General features: G+C 39.7%; 1 protein-coding gene across 4 annotated transcripts; it reads right to left on the bottom strand.

The window, feature by feature from the left end:
* Positions 1-1,953: 1,953 nt before the first annotated feature.
* Positions 1,954-21,534, bottom strand: LOC307126770 (uncharacterized protein). Of its 4 annotated transcripts, none has more exons than XM_079817458.1 (3): positions 21,477-21,534; positions 20,698-20,829; positions 1,954-4,289 (listed from the first exon to the last, which is right to left on the bottom strand). In XM_079817458.1, the coding sequence occupies exons 2-3, from the start codon at positions 20,780-20,782 to the stop codon at positions 2,527-2,529; spliced, it is 1,848 nt and encodes a 615-aa protein (XP_079673584.1). In that variant the 5' UTR covers positions 20,783-20,829; positions 21,477-21,534; the 3' UTR covers positions 1,954-2,526. The 4 variants fall into 4 exon arrangements, with proteins under 4 accessions (XP_079673584.1, XP_079673585.1, XP_079673586.1 ...); XM_079817459.1 differs by having other exon boundaries at positions 21,472-21,507; XM_079817460.1 differs by having other exon boundaries at positions 1,960-4,289; positions 20,698-21,505.
* Positions 21,535-21,963: the final 429 nt, after the last annotated feature.

Raw genomic sequence — 21,963 nt, 5'->3', positions numbered from 1 at the left:
CGTACCTGGTCGCGTTAGTCTTTCGATCGGCAGGGGACAACTTTCAACAATTTTTCCATATTTTGAACAAGGAAGGCGGTCGGTCGAAAGTTTACTTGATAAAGTTTAAAATATGGATATTTTTCTTACACAAATGCATCGATTCGCTGCAGAAGGCCTTTATTAACACCCCAGAGCCGCGTGGAGCATGCTATTTGATGGGCAGATGCACTTTTTATGGACTTCAAAAGCAGAGCAACTATGAATCAAATTCTAATGCTTTGATTGGCCTGGACTTTTGTAATATAACTCAGATTTTATTGGTCTGAAAGAAGAATGTCATATACACCTAGGATGACTTGAGGGTGAGTAAATTATGGGCTAATTTTCATTTTTGGGTGAACTATCCCTTTGAGGGTAAATTTTTGTACCTCTAAGTCAGGGGTAGGTAAGTTCCGTCCTAGAGATCTGATGTCCTGCAGAGTTTAGCTCCAACCCTACTAAAGCCGCGTTTCCACCGCAGGAACTTTCCCCAGGAACTAGGAACTTTGGGGTGGTACTCGGTGTGTTTCGACCACAGGAACCGGGGTCTAAATGAAGTTCCGGGTAAATATTTCCCCCTCCAAACGGCCCTGCTCCCGAGGTAGTACTTTTTCAAAGTTCGGGAACTTTCGGGGGTGGGACTTGGGCGCTGAACATGCTGATTGGTTGAGCTCACGCAGCATTTTATTTCAACCAGCATTTTTAAAAGTCTTTTGCGAGGTTCGTTCTGCGTTCAGTAAACATCAGTCTTGCTCTTTCTGTCCGATCGTGCGCATTCGTCTCAGCAATCGCACAATCAATGTCCGTAATAGCTGATAATAACGTATGTTGTCTTATTTTAAATCTAGCTTTACGAGCTTTCAGAATACGCTTTAGTATCAGTGCTTGTCTCTTTTACGCAGTTTTGTTAATTACCTCTTTAGTAAACCAATACATAACTAGCAAAACCAGCGCTGCTTGCATCTCCTCCACTTGTTATTGTTGCAGACAGTGTCGTGCAAAAATTATTACTGTCTGTCGGTGACTGCCAGGAGCAGTCACGCGCAGTCCAACATCACCGGACTAATTTGCCTAATCTTCACGGTACTTTAGACCGCAGTGGAAACGCAGACAGTAGCAGGTCTGGGGGGAATAAAGTTCCTGGTACAAATTGTTCCGGGTAATTTCGGTGGAAACGCGGCTTAAGCCACCACAGTATAAAACTCATGGCACCCAGCATGCATTTCAGCATTAAGTATATCACCAGTGTTGAGATTCATATGCTGATTCTTGATATCTGTGTGCATCTAAACTTTGTATTTAAAAATCTAAATTCAGAATGTCTGATCTGTGGCAAGAAAGTATTGTTGGTGAATAATATTTATTAATAGTTTTAGTTGTGATGAGTTTAGTCAAACACTTTTCTTTATGACATTTTTGTTTATGGCTTCTTTTAATTTGAACAGATTGTGTTTTGTTAACACTGTAACAAAAACCACAAACTCACATTAAAAGCCAAGAGTCAAACTGCCCAACTAAATTAAACACTATTCACCATAATGGTGACCAAACATTTTCAATAAAACAAACAACTAAACCTCTGTTAATTCTCAATAAGAGCTTCTATAGATGTCTTTCAGGGTTGGAGCCAAACTCTGCAGGACAGTGACTCACTAGTACCAAACTTGCCAACCCCTGCTCTAAGTAGAAGAAAACAATGGTTTAATTGTACCCTAAGGACCAAGGAACAAAATTGTACCTCCACTGTACTTTTTTTTCTGAGTGTAGGAGCCTTTTTCACGTTCATTATGTGCCATATAAATCTGGGGAGCATAGGACTCTGGGAACAGGGGAACATGACGTTTGACATAATTGCGTGTTTAATTTCCTGTGGAACAGTAACATGTCTGTCATGTAGACAGACAGAGGCAAGAGAAAAGCATGAGACAAAGTAATGGTAAAAAATTTGCACATTTTATTGAATAAATTTAGTTTCATTCTCAATGCTTAGTCAGACTTTGTCCATGGTATTATACCAAACTGCTTCACAACATCATGTGACAGCGGAAACACTCAAATTAACTCACTCCCTCTTATCTCTAAATTAAGAAGACCAAACAATCTTAAGACTAAATAACAAAAACATTGCAAGAGTAAGGAATATAACGAATAACATAACAAAATTGAAGAAAGGAATAAATATAATAAAAAAGATAAAATGAGACAACAAATGTATGCTCTCTTCAACCTACACATAAGGAGGACAACAAAAAAGGCCAGTGGTGTGATTCTGAGGTAATGAATATATGGAGATACGCTGTAATAATTGGAACTTAGAGGACATCTAACGCAACTGATAAATATTTGAAATAGTCACAAGCATTCATATGTACAAGGTAAATTATAAATAGGTGAAGTAGCAACAAAAAAGTGGCTATCTCCAAATCACTGCCCATGCCAAGATGGAATGTTGTAGGAGTGTCAGCTGATTATTTAAAAATGAGCAGAAAATAAGTTGAGTCACATTCAGCTGCGGTGTGAACGTAGCCTTGATTTCACACAGATACGTATTTTCTGGTGCCATTTTAAATTGCTGAGCCATTTAAAACTCTTTCCACACATAGAACACAAATAGGGTCTTACATTTCCATGGCCTTTCAGGTGTATCTGTAAGTGAGACAACAAAATAAATCTTTTATTACACTGATCACAATTAAATCGCCCTCCTCCAGAGTGAATGGACAGGTGACCCTTAAAACGACCCCTTTTTGTTAACCTCCTATCACACTGCAATTTCTTTCCAGAATGAGTTTGCAAATGATGTTTCAGGTCTCGTTGATACGTGAAAATCTTTTCACACGCAAGACACTTGAAAGGCTTCTCTCCAGTGTGAAGTCCCACATGAGTTTGGAGGCTGACATTATGTCTGAAACTCTTTCCACATTGATGGCACGTGAAAGGCTTCTCTCCAGTGTGAAGTCTCATGTGAGTCTTAAGGTTTCCTTTAAATGTGAAACTCTTTCCACAGTGATGGCACATGAAAGGCTTCTCTCCATTATGAGTTATTACATGATCCTTAAGTTGTTTACTGTCAGTAAATGTCATTCCACACTGCTGACATATGAAACGGTTCTCTCTTGAATGAATCCTCATGTGGTAATTAAGGGTTACTTTACATCTGAAACCATTTCCACACTGACCACATATGAATGGCTTCTCTCCAGTGTGAATTCTCATGTGAGTCTTAAGATTGCCTTTTTGTGAGAAGCTCTTCCCACATAGTTCGCATGTGTGAGGAGTCTCTCCAGTGTGACTTCTCATGTGGGCATTAAGGGTTGATTTATATGTGAAACTCTTTTTGCACTGAGGGCATGTGTAAGGCTTCTCTCCAGTGTGAAGTCTTGTGTGAGTCTTAAGGCTTACTTTATGACTGAATCTCTTTCCACAGTGATGGCATGTGAAAGGCTTCTCTCCAGTGTGAATTCTCATGTGAGTCTTAAGGTTTTTCTTATATTTAAAACCCCTTCCGCACTGCTGGCATTTAAAAGGCTTCTCTCCAGAGTGAATTATCACATGCCTGTTAAAGCGATTCTTGTCTGAGAAACTCATTTCACACTGATGACATTTAAAACAATTCTTTCTTGAGTGAACTCTCATGTGGTTAGAAAGGCCTACTTTACGTGTGAAACGCTTTTTACACTGATCACACGAGAATGGCTTCACTCCATTGTGAATGTTCATATGATATCTAAGGTTTAGTTCTCGCGTGAAACTCTTTCCACAAAGTTCGCAGGTGAAAGGCTTCTCTCCAGTGTGAATTCTCATGTGACTTTTAAGCGTTCCATTTTGAGTAAAACACTTTCCACACAGTTGGCAGGTATAAGGGCTCTCTCCAGTATGAATATTCATGTGCACTTTAAGGTTTCCTTTTTCAGTGAAACTCTTTCCACACTGTTGGCAGGTGAAAGGCTTCTCTCCAGTATGAATTCTCATGTGGACTTTAAGGTTTCCTTTTTCAGTGAAACTCTTTCCACACTTTGGGCAGATGAAATGGCTCTCTCCAATATGAATTCTCATGTGGACTATAAGGTTTCCATGTTGATTGAATCTCATTCCACACTGAAAGCAGGTACAATTACTAGTTCCTGTCTTCTTGGTTCTTTTCTGTAAGGAAGTATTTTCAGTCTGTGTGTATGTTTCTCCATTGACAGAATCAAGATTTTTCTCATAGTGATATTTCTCATCCATTTCATTCAGTTCTTGACTCTCCTCTTTCAGCGGCATCAGGTCTAGGGCAAAAAAAAGGCAAATACAAGTTAACTTCAGTTTAATGGCACAAAGCAGCATACATCAAAACATTAAAAGAATTTAAACCAACAACATACATGTCAGATCCTAAAACTAAGCTGGTTAATTATAGACGGATTTCAAATCTGTCATTTATATATAAAATAAAGGAAAAACTGTTCAGTTTTGCAGAGAAACAGTATTTGGAGAATTTGAGATTTCAGTCATTTCAGTTTATGCCCCATCATAGCACATACACTTTGCTTATTAAAGTTAAAACCTGCCTGCTTTGGCATCCTCTAGTGCTTTAGATCTTTCAGCAACAAGGGAGGGCAACAACATTCTTTGGCATATTTGGACTAGCATTAGCACGGTGTAGGTTTTATATCCGACAAATGTGTGTAAATGAAGAGACTTCTCATTAAACACAAGTATAGAGTACCACAGGGCCCAGTATTATGTCCTCTGCATTTCTCACTATATGTGACACAATAAAACCGGTAGAAACAACTGGCCATCTGGAGCACCAGGACACGGTTGTTCTGGCCTGCCGTGCAGTAGGGCTGGGCGATAAAACAATAACGATAATTATCGCAAAATAATTTTTCTCGATAAAACGATAACAACAGTTCGATAAATGCTCTATATAATGTTTACGCGCTATGTGTAATGATGCGCATGCGTTTGGCAGACAGGCTTCTGGGTGCCGCACGAGGTGATGTTGACAGGCTCCTGCTTCCTGCTTCGCTACTGTTCGGACGCTCTTGCTTACTGCTCCGCGTTTTGCTCTATCGCTTCTATATTTTATCTCATAATTTCAACTTCAGCAAATCAGCACAGCGCTCAAACGACAAAGCTTGACTCCAATGATAAAATGAGAAACTCTGGTGACTGAATTACTAAACAAAAAGCGGAATATTTCAACCGACCAGCCTCCCACTGCCTTCAGCTTACATTCCGGAGAAGGGAAAACACAGCTGCCTACATTCAAAAAGATAAGAAAATGCCTCTTCTAGAATCTACTTGCTGCACAAACTGCCACAGACTTTTACAAAGGATTGCAATTCTTGAAACAAAGTTATTTGCGGAACCATCCAACCAGACGAATCACACAGCAGAGCTTCATCATGATCGCCCTCTGCACACTGCCGGTGAGTCCCATAAATGTAGTGCTACTCAACAGGTAGAGAAACAAGTAACTGATCAACACACTAATCGATGGCACAAACAGGGAGCAAGACCCAAAGGCACTCGAGACATCAGATTGTCACGAGCATCACATATTGCCGCAGTAGCATGCTCTACCCCAGACACAAGGATTGCAAACACTAGTTTACTACCACCAAATATACATCTTGAAAACAGATTTGAAGTGCTAATGAATGTGGGTGAGGAATCCCCAAATGTGATGAATATGACCGAACACAGATCGAATCAGCCCGCAGCTAACACTAATGCTAACAGGCGCTCAAGGTCGGGCAGACAGCGGCCCTCAGCTCAGAGCGCAGCCGAGCCCAGGACTCTGATAGTGGGCGACTCCACAATCAGAAACATTAGCAGCAGGGATAATACTACATGCTGCCTCCCTCAAGCAACAGTCTCTGATGTAAACAGGGAACTTAAGAACATTCTGATGAAACATAAGACTGCAAATCGTCTTATCATTCATGTGGGAAAAAACGATATTCAGAGAGAGGAGTCAGAACTCCTTAAGAGGGATTTCAATTAACTTTTTGAAACACTTAGAAAACTGAAAGTTCAGCCGTTCATCAGTGGACCACTTCCAGCAAAAGGAACAAATAGGTTTTCACGGCTACTTGGGCTTAATACATGGCTGCAAAATACCTGCAACATGAAGGGAGTGAACTTTATCGACAACTTTAATCTCTTCTGGAGTCAGAGACAACTGTTTACATCAAATGGCCTCCACCCAAACAAACTCGGTGCAAGAGTGCTAAAGGACAATATTTATTTTTCCCTTCATCATCCTTCAGCTGTGTGTGCAAACCCACTCAACCTGGATGGCACACACACACCAGTACAGAGTATGGACGATCACAGGACTTCATTACAGCATCTGAATGGACATGCGGTTGATACACCCCACAAGGACAATGATAACACCACGCAGCCACAACAACCACTTCTCATGGACACACTCCCAGCTGAGCCCCGCCCTCGGAGCTCACCACAGACACACTGTGACGGTAACATCTCAGCCCATACTGTGGAGTCTGTGGAGGCACTGGTAAAAATGGGGACCATCAGGGGTGAGACTGGTGAACTTTTACAACTTATATGTGATATAAGCAATAAGCTGGAAGAAATGTCACTCCTTGAACCGGACGATAACATATTGCAGCTTCCGGTAACACCAGAGAAACAGCCCCCCTCACCAGACATGTTATTCCTCTCTACAGCATCCCCACTTCTGAGCTTCACAGAGAAAATGGATTTTGTTTACACTGGAACCAGACAATCACACTCGATCGCTGCGAGCCCCCAGATATCAACCAAAGAGCGTCGAGCCCCACAACCACCAAAGACTGTGGGCCCAGCTCGCTCTGCCCCTCCTCCTGTGAGATTTCTTCGGTCACAACGCCAGGGCACACACCCTCCTCCATCTGCACCAAAAACAACTGATACCAGCTCTCAGTGACGTGTTCTGGGTCCTCGCAAAGTCAACAGCAATCTTATCAAATGTTTACAAAACATGCGTGAGCCCAGTGTGTCTCTATCTTTCTCTATTTCTGTTCTATTACGTGATAGAAAGTCTAAGGCCTTTCAGGCCGTATGGCAAACCCATCTAATCTGCTGCCTGTTACTTGTCAAACTAAGATTACTGTGGGGGAAAAAATTAAAATTAATAATGTTAAGTTAGCACTTTTGAACATCCGTTCACTTAAAAACAAATCATTTCTAGTCAACGACTTAATATCCACAAACAACCTAGATTTTTTGCTTCTAAATGAAACGTGGCTAGAAGACAGCTGCAGTGCAACAGTCCTCAATGAAACAGCCCCTCCTAACTTTACTTTTATGAGTGTCTGCAGACCAGTCAGAAGGGGTGGAGGGGTCGCAGCTCTATTTAAAGATGTCTATCAATGTAAGCAAGTATCATTTGGTGACTATTTGTCTCTAGAATATCTGGGCATTGTGCTAAAAGGTGCACCACGCATCCTGCTTATCATTATTTATAGGCCTCCGAAATATTCTCCGGCCTTTATTGATGAATTTACAGAGCTGTTATCAGCAATCTCATCTGAGTATGACTGTTTTGCTATTGCTGGGGATTTTAACATTCACATTGACAATGCTGAATCCAGTACAACAAAAGATCTCATGACTGTTCTTAACACTTTTGATTTGACACAACATGTACACCAGGGGTGTCCAAACTTTTTTTAAAGGGGGCCGGATTTGATGTTGTGGACATACCTGGGGGCCGGTCCCTTTTCTATTATATATATATATATATATATATATATATATATATATATATATATATTGACAAAAGCTTGAGCTGACAGTAGAGTAGCTTGAGATGTATAGATAGGAAATGTATAGATATTTAACAATATCTGTAAAACTTTCATCAACCAAAAAGTTTTAATGGGTGAAATTTTAATATTATTACGGAGTTAGAACTCTATTCTAATTTAAATTTAATAAGTGCTCTATTTAGATCACCACAGGTAAAACCACACTACAAAACATGCTTTTCTGACTTGGTATTTCTGTCTTTTTTCCAGTCCAAATATCAACAAATTCTTAAATCAAGATGCTTTCACTAAGGAAAATTACATATTTTTTCTTGATTCCTGGGGGGAAAAAATCTAAATGAATTGAGTTTTTGCTTGAAACAAACTAAATTATCTGCCAATGGATTAGAAAAATAATCTTCCAAAATCTTCCTTAAAGATTCCAAACAGAAAAATTATTTTTCTTACCCCATTGGCAGATATATTTGCTTATTTTAAACAAAAACTCACTTCAATTAAATAGTGTTTTCCAGAAAACAAGAAAAAATATTTCTAATGTCATTTTACTTATCTCGTAACATCTTTTAGATATAATTTGTAGATATATTTAGACTAGAAACAGGACAAAAATACTAAATGACGCAAGAATGACGCCCCTCAGCAAGAAGGGCGCACAAGGCAAAAAGTAAGACATATATATATATATATATATAGAATAGTATTTAGTCTATAGACATATAAATACAAATGCACAAAACTGCAAGTTTATGACAAAAAAATAGTCTGCAATTTGGCCTTTATTACTCATGTAATACATGTCTACATTACAAATTAAATAAAATTAGATATTAACCTACATTTCTGACAAATTACCATGGTTACAGGTGTTACCAGAGTAAATCCATGATAAATTCGAAATGCAAATTGTTGTTTGAAAAGTATTTTGAATCGGCTCAGCTGATTTGCACGTTAGTGTTGTTTATTAAGTCAGCGCTGTTTAACTGGATTTAAATTAAATCAAATAACAGAGAGATTCAGTACCGGAGACCTCAGCGCTGAACTCGAACACTTCTCACTGGCTTCGAAGGCTGTTTAGTGGGCGCGTGATCGAGACACTCAGCAGGTAAACACATTTGTTCAGAGTCAGAGCTCGCGAGTTGCGCAGAGCACAAGCAGTAGCGCTGTTTCGTTCCGCTTTGGGCGCTGTTTCCCTGGCCTAAAGTCTAGTACTGCCACCTTGCGGTGACATCGTGAAACTGCATGACTTGTAAATGATACGTGGCGGGCCACATATAATACATTTTAATAGACACGCTGCGGGCCGTTTGAAATTCATCCCCGGGCCGCATTTGGCCCGCGGGCCGGACTTTGGACACCCCTGATGTACACGGACCCACACATGATCGTGGACACACTCTAGATTTACTCATCAGTAAGGGTCTAAACATTTCATCGAAAGTTACTAAGGATGTGGCACTGTCTGATCATTTCTGTATTTTCTTTGATATATCAATCTCTCCTGCCATTGAAACTAGATCTGTCTCTGTCAAAAAGAGATGCTTAAATGAGAACACTAGTGTGCTGTTTATGAAGGCTATATCTCTAACACCAAGCATATCTGCAAACTCTGTTGATCTTCTCATTGACTCTTTTAACTCAAAAGTTAAGAGTGTAATTGATGATATTGCCCCTGTGAAAGTCAGAAAAAAGAGTGGCAAACAAAAAGCACCTTGGAGAAACTCAACAGCAGTGCAATTAATGAAAAGACAATGCAGGAAATCTGAACGCATGTGGCGAAAGACAAAACTTGTAGTCCATTACAACATCTATAAAAACAGTCTTCGTGCTTTCAATGTGGAACTAGGCAAAGCTAGACAGACCTTCTTTTCAAATATTATAAACAGAAACATAAACAACACACGCACTCTTTTTGCTACTGTTGAGAGACTAACAAACCCCCCGAGTCACATCCCCAGTGAAATGCTCTCAGACAGCAAATGCAGTGAGTTTGCTTTCTTCTTCTCAGAGAAAATCAATAATATCAGAAATGCGATCAGCACATCGTTCAGTTGCTCTGAGGTGAGTCAGATCAGACCACAACCTCATAAAGTTATTATGACTGATTTGGAAGCAATTGATGGTAAAATTTTAGAAGAAACGGTACAGCACCTTAAAACATCAACCTGCGCCCTTGACACACTCCCCACTTCTTTTTTCAAAAGTGTGTTTAACTGTTTAGAAGCAGATCTCCTAGAAGTGGTAAACTCCTCACTTCTTTCTGGGACTTTTCCAAACTCCCTTAAAACTGCAGTAGTAAAGCCTCACCTTAAAAAGAGAAATCTGGATAACTCCATATTGAGCAACTACAGACCAATCTCAAATCTCCCCTTCATAGGCAAGATCATTGAAAAAGTTGTTTTCAGTCAGCTGAACAAATTCTTGAACTCAAACGGATACTTTGACAATTTTCAATCTGGTTTCCGACCGCATCACAGCACAGAGACAGCGCTCATAAAGATTATAAATGATATTCGCCTCAATACAGATACAGGCAAAACATCGATTCTGGTACTACTGGACCTCAGTGCTGCATTCGACACTGTTGACCACAACATACTCCTTGACAGGCTAGAAAATTGGGTTGGGCTTTCTGGAATGGTCCTCAAATGGTTCAAGTCATACTTAGAAAGGAGAGGTTATTATGTGAGTATAGGTGACCATAAGTCTGAGTGGACATCCATGACATGCGGAGTCCCACAAGGGTCAATTCTTGCACCACTCCTATTCAATCTGTATATGCTGCCACTCAGCCAAATAATGAAAAATAACAAAATGGCTTACCACAGCTATGCTGACGACACCCAGATCTACTTAGCCCTATCACCAAATGACTACAGCCCCATTGACTCTCTATGTAAATGCATTGATGAAGTTAACAGTTGGATGTGCCAAAACTTTCTTCAGTTAAACAAAGACAAAACTGAAATCACTACATTAGGAAACAAAGATGAAATTCTCAAGGTGAACGCATATCTTGAGGCTAAAGGTCTAAAATCAAAAAATCAAGTCAGGAATCTTGGTGTGATTTTGGAGTCAGACCTGAGTTTCAGTAGTCATGTCAAAGCAATAACAAAATCAGCTTACTATTATCTGAAAAATATTGCAAGAATTAGAAGTTGTATTTCCAGGCAAGACTTAGAGAAACTCGTTCATGCTTTTATCACCAGCAGGGTGGATTATTGTAATGGTCTTCTCACTGGCCTTCCCAAAAAGACCATTAGACAGCTGCAGCTCATACCAGTCCCTCCAGAAAAACGCGATTATGCGATCGCGTGATTTAACGCATAATCAGCCAAAGTCCGCATATTCATGCGGGGGCCGCATTTTTTCAAATACGCCGCACTTTCGCCGCATAAATTGCCTATTTCCGCGTGCAAAATATGCGGGGCTAGCATGATTTCATAATCCCCGCATTTTCGTTGCAAAAAAGTCATATATATTAGCAGAAAGTTGAAAAATGTCAGTCTACTTCACACAAGAGCCGCCATTTCCCCCTGTTGCCATGAGAACGTTTTGAAGTGACGTAATTACCCGACGCGAACGTCATCGAAAAGCTGCAAACCCCGTGGAGAAACCATAGATAGCGGAGAAACCATGATGAAGCACGCAAATTCCCATTTGCCAACAAAAATAACTGCAAAAGACCGCGCAAAGCAGTTTCCCAGTGTTTTACATGAAAGTGGAGGCAAATTATTTTGCACTCCGTGCAACTGCGTGTTGGACCACAGACGGAAGTCGACGCTGCACAACCACTTTACCACCGCCAAACATTTGAGGATGGTTGAAGCAACAGCGGAGGTAGCAAAGAAGAAGCAGCTCACCTACACCGAGGCATCAACTTCTAAAACAGTTGCCAGGGCTGAAAGAATCAAGGTCAGTAGCCTACAAGATTAAAGCACGTAAAATTAAGAAAATGTTGATAGTTAAATTGAAAACAAAATGAAACAGATAGAGGTGTGTGTGAGTGTTAATGAGATTTCCAAGTATGTTGTGTGTGGATGTAAGTTAACATTAGGTTTAGATAGCCTAACAGTAGTGTAATTTCCCATGCAAGATGATTGATTTTGCCATGAAAGAATTATGTTTTATTTGTAGAAACACTACTGTTATGTGAAGGCTGACTGTAATTGATTCTGTTTTATACTGCAATTTTTTGTAGGTTACACTGTGTGTGTGTGTGTGTGTGTGTGTGTGTGTGTGTGTGTGTGTGTGTGTGTGTGTGTGTGTGTGTGTGTGTGTGTGTGTGTGTACAGTACACAATACAGCCCAATGATACAAAAGTATTTTTCTGTTTGTAGATTTGTGAAACCTGGGTTGCCACCTGCACTGCCATCAACATCCCACTGTCTAAGAGTGACCAACCTGCACTGAGGAAATTTCTGAATGAGAATGTCATCAATGGCGGCGCCATTCCAGGGTTTCACCAGCTTCAAGATATGTACTTGGGAGCAGTATATGAAAGGGAAAAAGAGGAGCTGAAGACACTTCTTGCAGGAAAACCACTTGCTGTGATATTCGATGAGACTCCAGATGTTGAGGGGAGATGTGTCCTGAATATCCTCCTTGCACCACTTGAGAAGGATCATTCTGGGAGGATCTTGGCCTATCTTGCAGATACTGTTTTCCTTGAGCAGTGCAATCATTCCACTGTATCTGTGGCTGTTGTAAGGTGCCTTCAAGAATACAGCATTAAAAACGAGGATGTGATTGTGTTCGACACTGATAATGCAGCCTACATTAAGAAGGCATTCACAGCAGCTCTGCAGTCGTTGTTCCCCAACTCACTACACATCACATGCATGGCACACATAATGAATCTCATTGGCAATGCCTTCCGCAAACCTTTTGTTCAGTTGAACAGCTTCATGCTAAGTTTCTCCCAGATGTTCTTCAATGCTGGTTCACGCAAGAGAAGATACCTCTGCTTCATGACAAACAAGCTTCCAAGAAAAAAGGCGGTCATGCCTCCAAACCCCTGTGCAACACGCTGGAACTCCTGGTTCTCTGCAGTGCAGTACCATGCACAGTACTTTGGACTGTACAAGGAGTTCATAGAGATGGAAATCGAGGTAAAAACTTCCTTCACATAATTCCTCAATACAATTAACACTTCCTTTTCTTCATCAGTTAACTTAGGAAGTGTTTTATATTTTTACAAATTAAATTTTTTTTTTAATGTAATTGCATTGAACATAAATATTGTATGTTTGACCTAATTCCTCTATTTCTATTTGTGTTTTTTATTTATAGGTGTGTAGCAGAAGTGCTCCACAGTCTGTGGAGAAACTCCATGAGATGCTTCAAGACCCAGATCTAGCTCAGTCCCTGAATGTCCAGATCAACATCATGGCTGACAAGTGCAAACGCTTCCTAAGTCTTCTCGATGTCTTTCAGAGCAGACGTCCTGTGACCACAAAGATAGTCACTTATCTCGAGGATCTGCAAGTGGTCTTTGCTGCCAACAAAGAATTGCAGTATGAGGCGTGTGCCGAATACTTTGAAGGGTTTGACTTACCACACACCACGAAGACACAGATCCTCTGCACAGTTGGTCAGGCATATGAAAACGCTGAAGAAAAGCTCACCAAGTACATGTCACACGGGCAGCCGGCCATTGAGTTTCTCCAGGAGGTCAGGGTGTTTGACCCTCGCAACATCGCATTCCTAGATGACTCCGTAGCAAGCTACAAGGCCATTCCAGGTTTCACTGCAGTGCCGGGGTATGAATTTGATTTTTACTTCAAGACTCTTGGTCCAGCAGCACTCAGAGCTGCACCATCTGGCGTGGTAGATTTGGATGTGTTTTGGGATGGCCTACAGGAGAGACTTCCTGTGCTGAGTTCCTTGGCCAAACGGTACAAAGATGCTGTCTCAAACTCAGCTGATGCTGAACGCAGCAACAGCATCTACAAACTGGTGTTGTCTAACCGAAGAAGATCAACTACCAACCAAAACCTCAAAGCCTTGGTCTTCCTTTACCACAACCAACGAGTCCGCAGTGGAGCATTTGAGAGGGAGGAGATGGTGGAGGGGGAGGAGATGGAGGTAGAGGGAGAGGGGATGGAGGATGAGGATGGTGAATGATAGGCCAGTGTTAGAGGCCACACAGTTATAGTTCTCATTTTCACAGTGGACTGTTGTATCATCCAGGAGTTGATGCAACTTTACAGTTGTAAGTTTGCACTTTTTTGTTAGTATATTAATAGTATGTAAGTTTACATTAACTTAAAGGGTTAGTTCACCCAAAAATGAAAATTCTGTCATTAATTACTGACCCTCATGTCGTTCGACACCCGTAAGACCTCCGTTCATCTTCAGAACACAAATGAAGATATTTTAGTGTAAATCTGATGGCTCAGAAAGGCCTCCATTGGCACAATGCACTTACACTCTCAAGACCCATAAAAGGTACTAAAGACGTCGTTACAAAGTCCATCTCACTACAGTGGTTCTACAACAACTTTATAAAGCGACGAGAATAGTTGTGCACAAAAAAAACCTAAATAACGATAATTATATAGTGATGACCGATTTCAAAACACAGCATCATGAAGCTTCGAAGCGTTATGAATCAGTGAGTTGAATCAGCGGTTCGGATCGCCAAAGTCACGTATTTCAGCAGTTTGACACGCGATCCAAATCATGAATCGACTCGCTGATTCATAACGCTTGAAGCTTCATGATGCAGTGTTTTGAAATCAGTCATCACTATGCAAGTCATTATTTAGGTTTTTTTTGCACACAAAAACTATTCTCGTCACTCCATAAAGTTATTGTAGAGCCGCTGTAGTGAGATGGACTTTGTAACGACGTCTTTAGTACCTTTTATGGGTCTTGAGAGTGTGCAGTGCATTGTGCCAATGGAGGCCTTTCAGAGCCATCAGATTTAAACTAAAATATCTTCATTTGTGTCTGAAGATGAGCGGAGGTCTTACAGGTGTCCAACGACATGAGGGGACGTCATTAATGACAGAATTTACATTTTTGGATGAACTAACCCTTTAAGAGATTGCACTTTGTGCATTGGAAGCACTCAAATGTCTGTTTTCTATAGCTACCTCTGTTAAACAGGAAATTATTTATAAAAAAATTTTGTAGCAAATTCCTTTTGTAAAGCTACAGAACTGTTTGACTCAATGTTTTGTAAATTTGAGCCATGTGTTTAATGTCTTCAATAAAACAAGACAACTTAAATATTCCCAGCACTTTCTGTGATGTAGTGCTTTTTTTCTCTTTCTCATCAAACCGCAGTTTTTGCAAGTTCCCGCAATTTAATCGCATAAAATTGCATAAATATCCCGCATTTTCCATCGCATTTTTTAAGAAAACGTGCCGCATAATCAAGGATTTTTGCCCGCAACAATCACAAAAAAAAGCCGCATTTTTCTGGAGGGACTGTCATACAAAACGCTGCTGCCAGGATCCTGACCAGAACCAGAAAATATGACCATATCACACCAGTCCTCAGATCTTTACACTGGCTTCCAGTTACATTTAGGATCGATTTTAAAGTACTATTACTTGTATATAAATGACTAAATGACCTAGGACCTCAATACATTGCAGATATGCTGATTAAATACAAACCCAACAGATCACTCAGATCATCAGGATCAAGTCAATTAGAAATACCAAGGGTTCACTCAAAGCAAGGAGAGTCTGCTTTTAGCTATTATGCCAGCCGTAGCTGGAACCAGCTTCCTGAACAGATCAGATGTGCTCCAACAGTAGCCACTTTCAAATCCGGACTCAAAACACATCTGTTCAGCTGTGCATTTACTGAATGAGCTATGCCACTGTACGTGCGACTGATTGCACCTTATCTTATGCATTTACTGAATGAGCTCTGTGCTTTGTCCGAACTGCTTGCACTTTAATTATGCGTTTCATTTTAACCCTGTTTTATTTTTAGTTTTTAATTATACTTTTATTTTTAATTATTTTTTATTTTGTTAAGGCTGTCTGGGTGGAAGAGGTTGAGAGATGGGGGGAGCGATAAATCGAAATCCCTCCGCGCGAGGACGATCCGTTTAGATCTGCTCTGACGGATGAACAAAGTAGAGATAGCCCTGGTGTTCCTGTCCAGGAAGATTTGTCAGTAAGGGTAATGTTTAAATGCACAGTTACCTGACAAATATTTTTTGAGTACTCCCTCCGGTGCGAGGAAGACCCGTTTAGATCTGCTCTGACGGGTAAAACATCTATAGAGAACGCCCTCAAGTTAGGCCAAGAAGATTTGTCTGAAAGGGTACTGTCTAAACGCAGTTACCTGACAAATATTTTTAAAGTAAACCTGACTCTCCATTTTCTTCCACCCCAGATAGGGGATTTCATCTTTATTTGTATTTCCTTTTAATTCCTGTTATACTATATATATTTTTATTTTATTCACTTATGACTATTTTAACTTCATTTCTGTGTAAAGCACTTTGAATGGCCACTGTGTATGAAATGTGCTATACAAATAAACTTGCCTTGCCTTGCCTTGACAGTCACAGTGGATGACAGGCTTGAAGGATTAGAGTGCAGTGGAGCAAGAAAAATGAGCAATAGTGAAGAAAATTCAGCGCTCACGACCAGAACGACGTGCACTGCTTATCATAGGTCCACCACACGGTAATATAATTATTCAATTATCTTGCTTCCTCAAAGTTTTTCCATATAGCATTGAGCTATACATGAGCTCTACATTAGCCTAATATCAGTTCACGCATAGGCTTGTCGCCTCGTTAGTAGTGGGTGACTTAAAACAAGCTGTTACCAAACTATGATCACTAAAACATCGGACTTGTGGAAAAATACATTGGTATCATATTTTTTTGTCTTTGGTGATTTATTAATAACAAATCGCCTGTATTAAAAGAGAAATAAAAGTATTTCATCTGATGTTTAAAGTGAATAAAACAGACTTGACAGCCTGTAACGCTTAACTGAGAGACCGGAAAGTTGCAGCTAAGTGCAAACAAAACTCACGTAGGCGATCTGACGTTTCACATGGGGTTTTATTGTCAGCGTCGTTCCCACGCACACATGCGACGCTTGCTCACAGCTCGCACTCCATCCACGGACTGCCCACAGCCCACTCATCAGCGAGTGCGTTCCTCCTTAAAGGAGCAGTACCTAATTCTACTCGTTACAAGCCCTTACTGGAACTTTGTACTCTCGTTGCAGTTGTGTGTGTGTGTGTGTGTGTGTGTGTGTGTGTGTGTGTGTGTGTGTGTGTGTGTGTGTGTGTGTGTGTGTGTGTGTGTTGGTGAGTTGCGCGGTGGAACAATCCAGTAGTGGTTTTACTACTTAAACAATTACTTTAATTCAGTGTATATAATTATATTATAGATATATTATAGAGTGTAGAGTAAAAAAATTCTGATCACATTTAAGATTTTTCTTTTATTTATTCATTTTATTTATATTGTCAATGTAATTTATTTATATGGTTTGGCATGCTGACCAGAAAGATTTTTTTTATTCTATTTTTGTTTATTGACAAACATTATCTTTAAAGCACTTTAACTTTTCATTTGCAGTCAGCAGAGCCAAATGTTATATCATTACAGTTCTAGATTTTACTATAGATATTTATTTTATATATTCTATTTATATTCTACTCTACCTCAGTTTTTAAAATTGTTCACCTGTTTGGGAAGTGTTTGTCATGTTTTGACAATAAAGGATAGTTAACCCACTATTAACTGTCTGTTTTCTACATCTTTCACTCAGGAGCAAAAATATGTCTTTAAACTTTAAAGATATAAAGATTTGACATTTATCGTGATAATTATCGATATCGACTGATATGGAAAATTATATTGTGATAATTTTTTTGGGCCATATCGCCCAGCCCTTGACATGTGATAGGCTGATATGAATTGACGGATCTCAGAATCTATGAATCAGGCAATCATGGTGTGACACCACTACATGACCCAATGCTTGAATGGTTTTCCAAAAATTCTGCAAAAAATGGAGAAAACTCAAAGGAGGAGCAGAGAAAGAGCGGATAAAAAGAAAAGCATTGGCCACCTAGAAGCCAAGGTGCTACAAATGAAAAGCCATGTTCGCCAGTAAGGGAGCAGGTCAGTCAGAATTACCTACACACACGCATCTACAGCACAGCTAGCTAGCAGGAGCAGTATCAGCACTAGTGCTGCAAGTGCTCCTGCAGCTAAACTGAAGGGGGTGGACAGTGCAGTGTACAAATCAGAGCAGGAACCTTTAGGTAAAGTTTAAAGGGTTAGTTCACCCAAAAATCGAAGTGATGCATTTGTGTAAGGAAAATATCCATATTTAAAACTAAAAAATGATCTAGCTTCCGGTTGATCGTCTTCCGTATTCAATTTAGGGAAAAAGTGTAGTGCGCGCCTCTCGCAGTTCTAAATGCTTATGCTACATCTGACGACATTGCACACCAGTTATGCTCGTCAGACGTAGCGTAAGCATTTCGAACTGCGAGAGGCATGGGCGCTACACTTTTTCTGTGCAATGCTATGTCGCATTGCACAGGGTGTATGACAGGGCCCATAACTTTTAGTGATCGACCGATATTGTTTTTTGATGGCCGATGTACAGCCGACATATACACAAATCAGGCAAAACTGACAGGTGAATTGAATAACACAGATTATCTCTTCATCACAGCACCTGTTAGTGGGTGAGATATATTAGGCAGCAAGTGAACATTTTGTCCTCAAAGTTGATGTGTTAGAAGCAGGAAAAATGGGCAAGCGTAAGGATTTAAGCGAGCTTGAGAAGGACCAAATTGTGATGATAAGCGACTGGTTCAGAGCATCTCCAAAATTGCAGCTCTTGTGGGGTGTTTCCGGTCTGCAGTGGTCAGTATCAAAAGTGGTCCAGTTAAGGAACAGTGGTGAACCGGCGACAGGGTCATGGGCGGCCAAGGTTCATTGTAGTAGGGAGCAAAGGCTGGCCCGCGTGGTCCGATCAAACAGACAAGCTACTGTAGCTCAAATTGCTCAAGTTAATGCTGGTTCTGATAGAAAGGTGTCAGAATACACAGAGCATCACAGTTTGTTGCGTATGGGGCTGCATAGCCACAGACCAGTCAGGGTATCCATGCTGACCCCTGTCCACCACCGAAAGCGGCAACAGTGAGGCATGTGAGCATCAGAACTGGACCACGGAGCAATGGAAGAAGGTGGCCTGGTCTGATGAATCATGGTTTCTTTTACATCACGTAGATGGGCGGGTGCGTGTGCATCGCTTACCTGGGGAACACATGGCTCCAGGTGCACTATGGGAAGAAGGCAAGCCGGCGGAGGCAGTGTGATGCTTTGGGCAATGTTCTGCTGGGAAACCTTGGGTCCTGCCACCCATGTGGATGTTACTTTGACTCGTACCACCTACCTAAGCATTGTTGCAGACCATGTACACCCTTTCATGGAAACAGTATTCCCTGGTGGCTGTGGCCTCTTTCAGCAGGATAATGTGCCCTGCCACAGAGCAAAAATGGTTCAGGAATGTTTTGAGGAGCACAACAACGAATTTGAGGTGTTGAAAATCTTAATTCAATCAATCATCTGTGGGATGTGCTAAACAAACAAGTCCAATCCATGGAGGCCCCACCTCGCAACTTACAGGACTGTAAGGATCTGCTGCTAACATCTTGGTGCCAGATACCACAGCACACCTTCAGGGGTCTAGTGAAGTCCATGCCTCAGTTTTGGCAGCCAAAGGGGGACCAACACAATATTAGATCAATATTCATAATTGTATGCATTTTATTAAATAATAAATAATTATTTATAATTTATTGTAAATAAATTTCTGATTTATTTAACTCTTTAAATTAAACTGACTTACTTTGGATGGCAACTTCTTGATTTTGAAATCAGTATTGTTTGTATTACAGTATTTTTCACAAATAAAGAACTTGTTGGAACATGAACAAAAAGGAGATAAACACTGTAACCAACAGTAAGGTCTTTATACACCACTGAAAACCTAGTTATGTATCAGTATGTATATCAAGTATAATAGTCTTTAATAGTTAGTGCCTTTCTGTTACTAATAATGTAAAAGCAAATGCTAAAATACTTTTCCACTAACAGTTTAATATCTTTGTTTAACAGATCTATCTAGTAATGCATTAGACAAAACTGTTAAACAGAGAATGAAGATAGAGAATTTAAGCGCTCAAGCGCTGCCAGAGCCAGCATTCTCAGCGCTGTCAAAAAAGTCTGATGCCCCGCTGCTTCCAATACATTGGCCAAACAGAAAAACATATCAGCCGATATACAGTTGTGGTCGGAATTATTGGCACACCTGATAAATACGAATATGCAATGTTTATCCTTTTAATCTTTCATTCAAATAATTCACAAAAATCTAACCTTTCGTTAAAGTTAAAGAATTGAAAGTGGGAGGGGGGGGGGGGAAATCACATTATGAAATCAATATTTTTCTCCAAAACACGTTGGCCATAACACCTTAGGCTTAGAACATAGACCTTAGGCCATAGAAAAACCATCACCATATAGTTCTACTAATCTTTTTTTTTTTTATCATTAAAAATGGCAACAACATAAAAACAAAGAGAAAAATAATAATATAATTCTTGTTTACATTAATAAAAAATATTAAAGATTAAAACAAGATTTAAAATATGCACTTAAATCACCTTGTTGTGGACCAGAGTCCATTTCTGTGTGTTCGGTGTCCGTTAATCAGCTGGAAGTTTGGGGTTTATGTGATAAGAAGTTTAACACTGCTTTCTGGAATTCCTCCCAGAAAATAAAGTTGTGTTTACAAGACACTGATTTGTTACAGCGAATGCTTTTGAGGTCAGCTTTTTTTTTATTTTTTAGAAAGGATCAATTGTCAGAGTTCAGCTTTGAGAATAGAAACCAACCTGTTTGTTGTTCAGTATCTTCCTGTTTCACTCTGAATGCTTCTTCAATCTCCATGTCTTCACGCTCCTCTTTAATAAACGGCATCTTTATAATGTCACATGGATCTCAGCTGCTTCGCCAGGAGTTTTTTTCTGTGTTTAGACACTTTATGTTTAGGAGTTGAATAATTAAAAGACAGAAAAATAAACCCAAACTAAATTTCTGTGTACGTCTCAATCAGCTCCCTAGTTCAGTAGTTGGTGGGTGTGTATATATATATATATATGGCTTACACTTCTTATTTAGCATTTATGATATATATTTGGTATTCAATAATTTGTAGATTATATTTAATAGATTAGGCTATATGCTTTAATGAAGAAAATAAATTAGTTGGTTTGTAAAAGTTGTCTACTCGTTTGTACTGTTTTCGTTGCATTTACAGCGTTTGACAAGCGCGCTGGCAAAACAAATGTAAATGCACCGCCAACGTGAGACGTTTCGAGAGATTCGAAATATTGAATCATTTAGCCAAACAATTCGTTCCATTAATAACTTCTAATAGCACAATTTTTCCCATCACTACTTGCTAGAGACCGACTTTCAGTTCACGATATAGGGAGTTGGGGGGCGATAGAAGATGTACCCCTTCTGCAACTCATGTGCGGACGTGCTTAACTCAACAAAAAGAACAATTGCAAATATTTTAACGTTGCATTGATTACTGATTAACCGTAACAGCTATACATCAATTGTACAACATTTAAACACCAACAATCTCCCAAAGCTCACACCTTACTTTAGTTGAATCACAACAGACGCAGGAGCGCGGCGCATGATTATGACATCACAAGACCACACCAAAATAAATGTCAAGGAGGGTATTTCAGAAAGATATGATTTTTTTTTGTGTCTATGGTTATGACATACCCGGGAAGGCAGTTTATGTTCCAGTGCTAGTTTACTTTAAAGGTATTCAACGCGTGTGTGTCATATTTCTGATTATATTATATTATATATTATATTATTATAAATATATAATTCTAATTACAAAATAGGCTTTTCAGACCAAATATCTAATTCTTAAATTAAGATGCAATTTCCAGACAAGTTAAATGACAAGATAGTATGTCTTGTTTTCTTAATAAAATACAATAAATAAAAATTAAGTGAGTCTTAGATTAAAACAAGCAAAATTATCTGCCAATAGGGTAAGAAAAATATAAAGCAATGTTGTTTTATGCTAATTTATTTATGTGTGCAAAGTTTTTTGAATGGAAATGGGA

The sequence above is a fragment of the Gobio gobio genome (assembly GCF_949357685.1).
Source record: "Gobio gobio genome assembly, chromosome: 5".
Classification (NCBI taxonomy): Eukaryota; Metazoa; Chordata; class Actinopteri; order Cypriniformes; family Gobionidae; genus Gobio; species Gobio gobio.
This window is presented reverse-complemented; position numbering and strand designations above follow the sequence as displayed.

What these genes read in the sequence shown, in the direction of transcription:
- LOC307126770 (XM_079817458.1), bottom strand. Translation starts at nt 20,782, where the DNA reads ATGCCGTTTATTAAAGAGGAGCGTGAAGACATGGAGATTGAAGAAGCA. An exon ending in AGATACTGAACAACAAACAG is followed by an intron (nt 4,290 to 20,697) that starts GTTGGTTTCTAT and finishes TTTTTGCCCTAG; the next exon opens with ACCTGATGCCGCTGAAAGAG.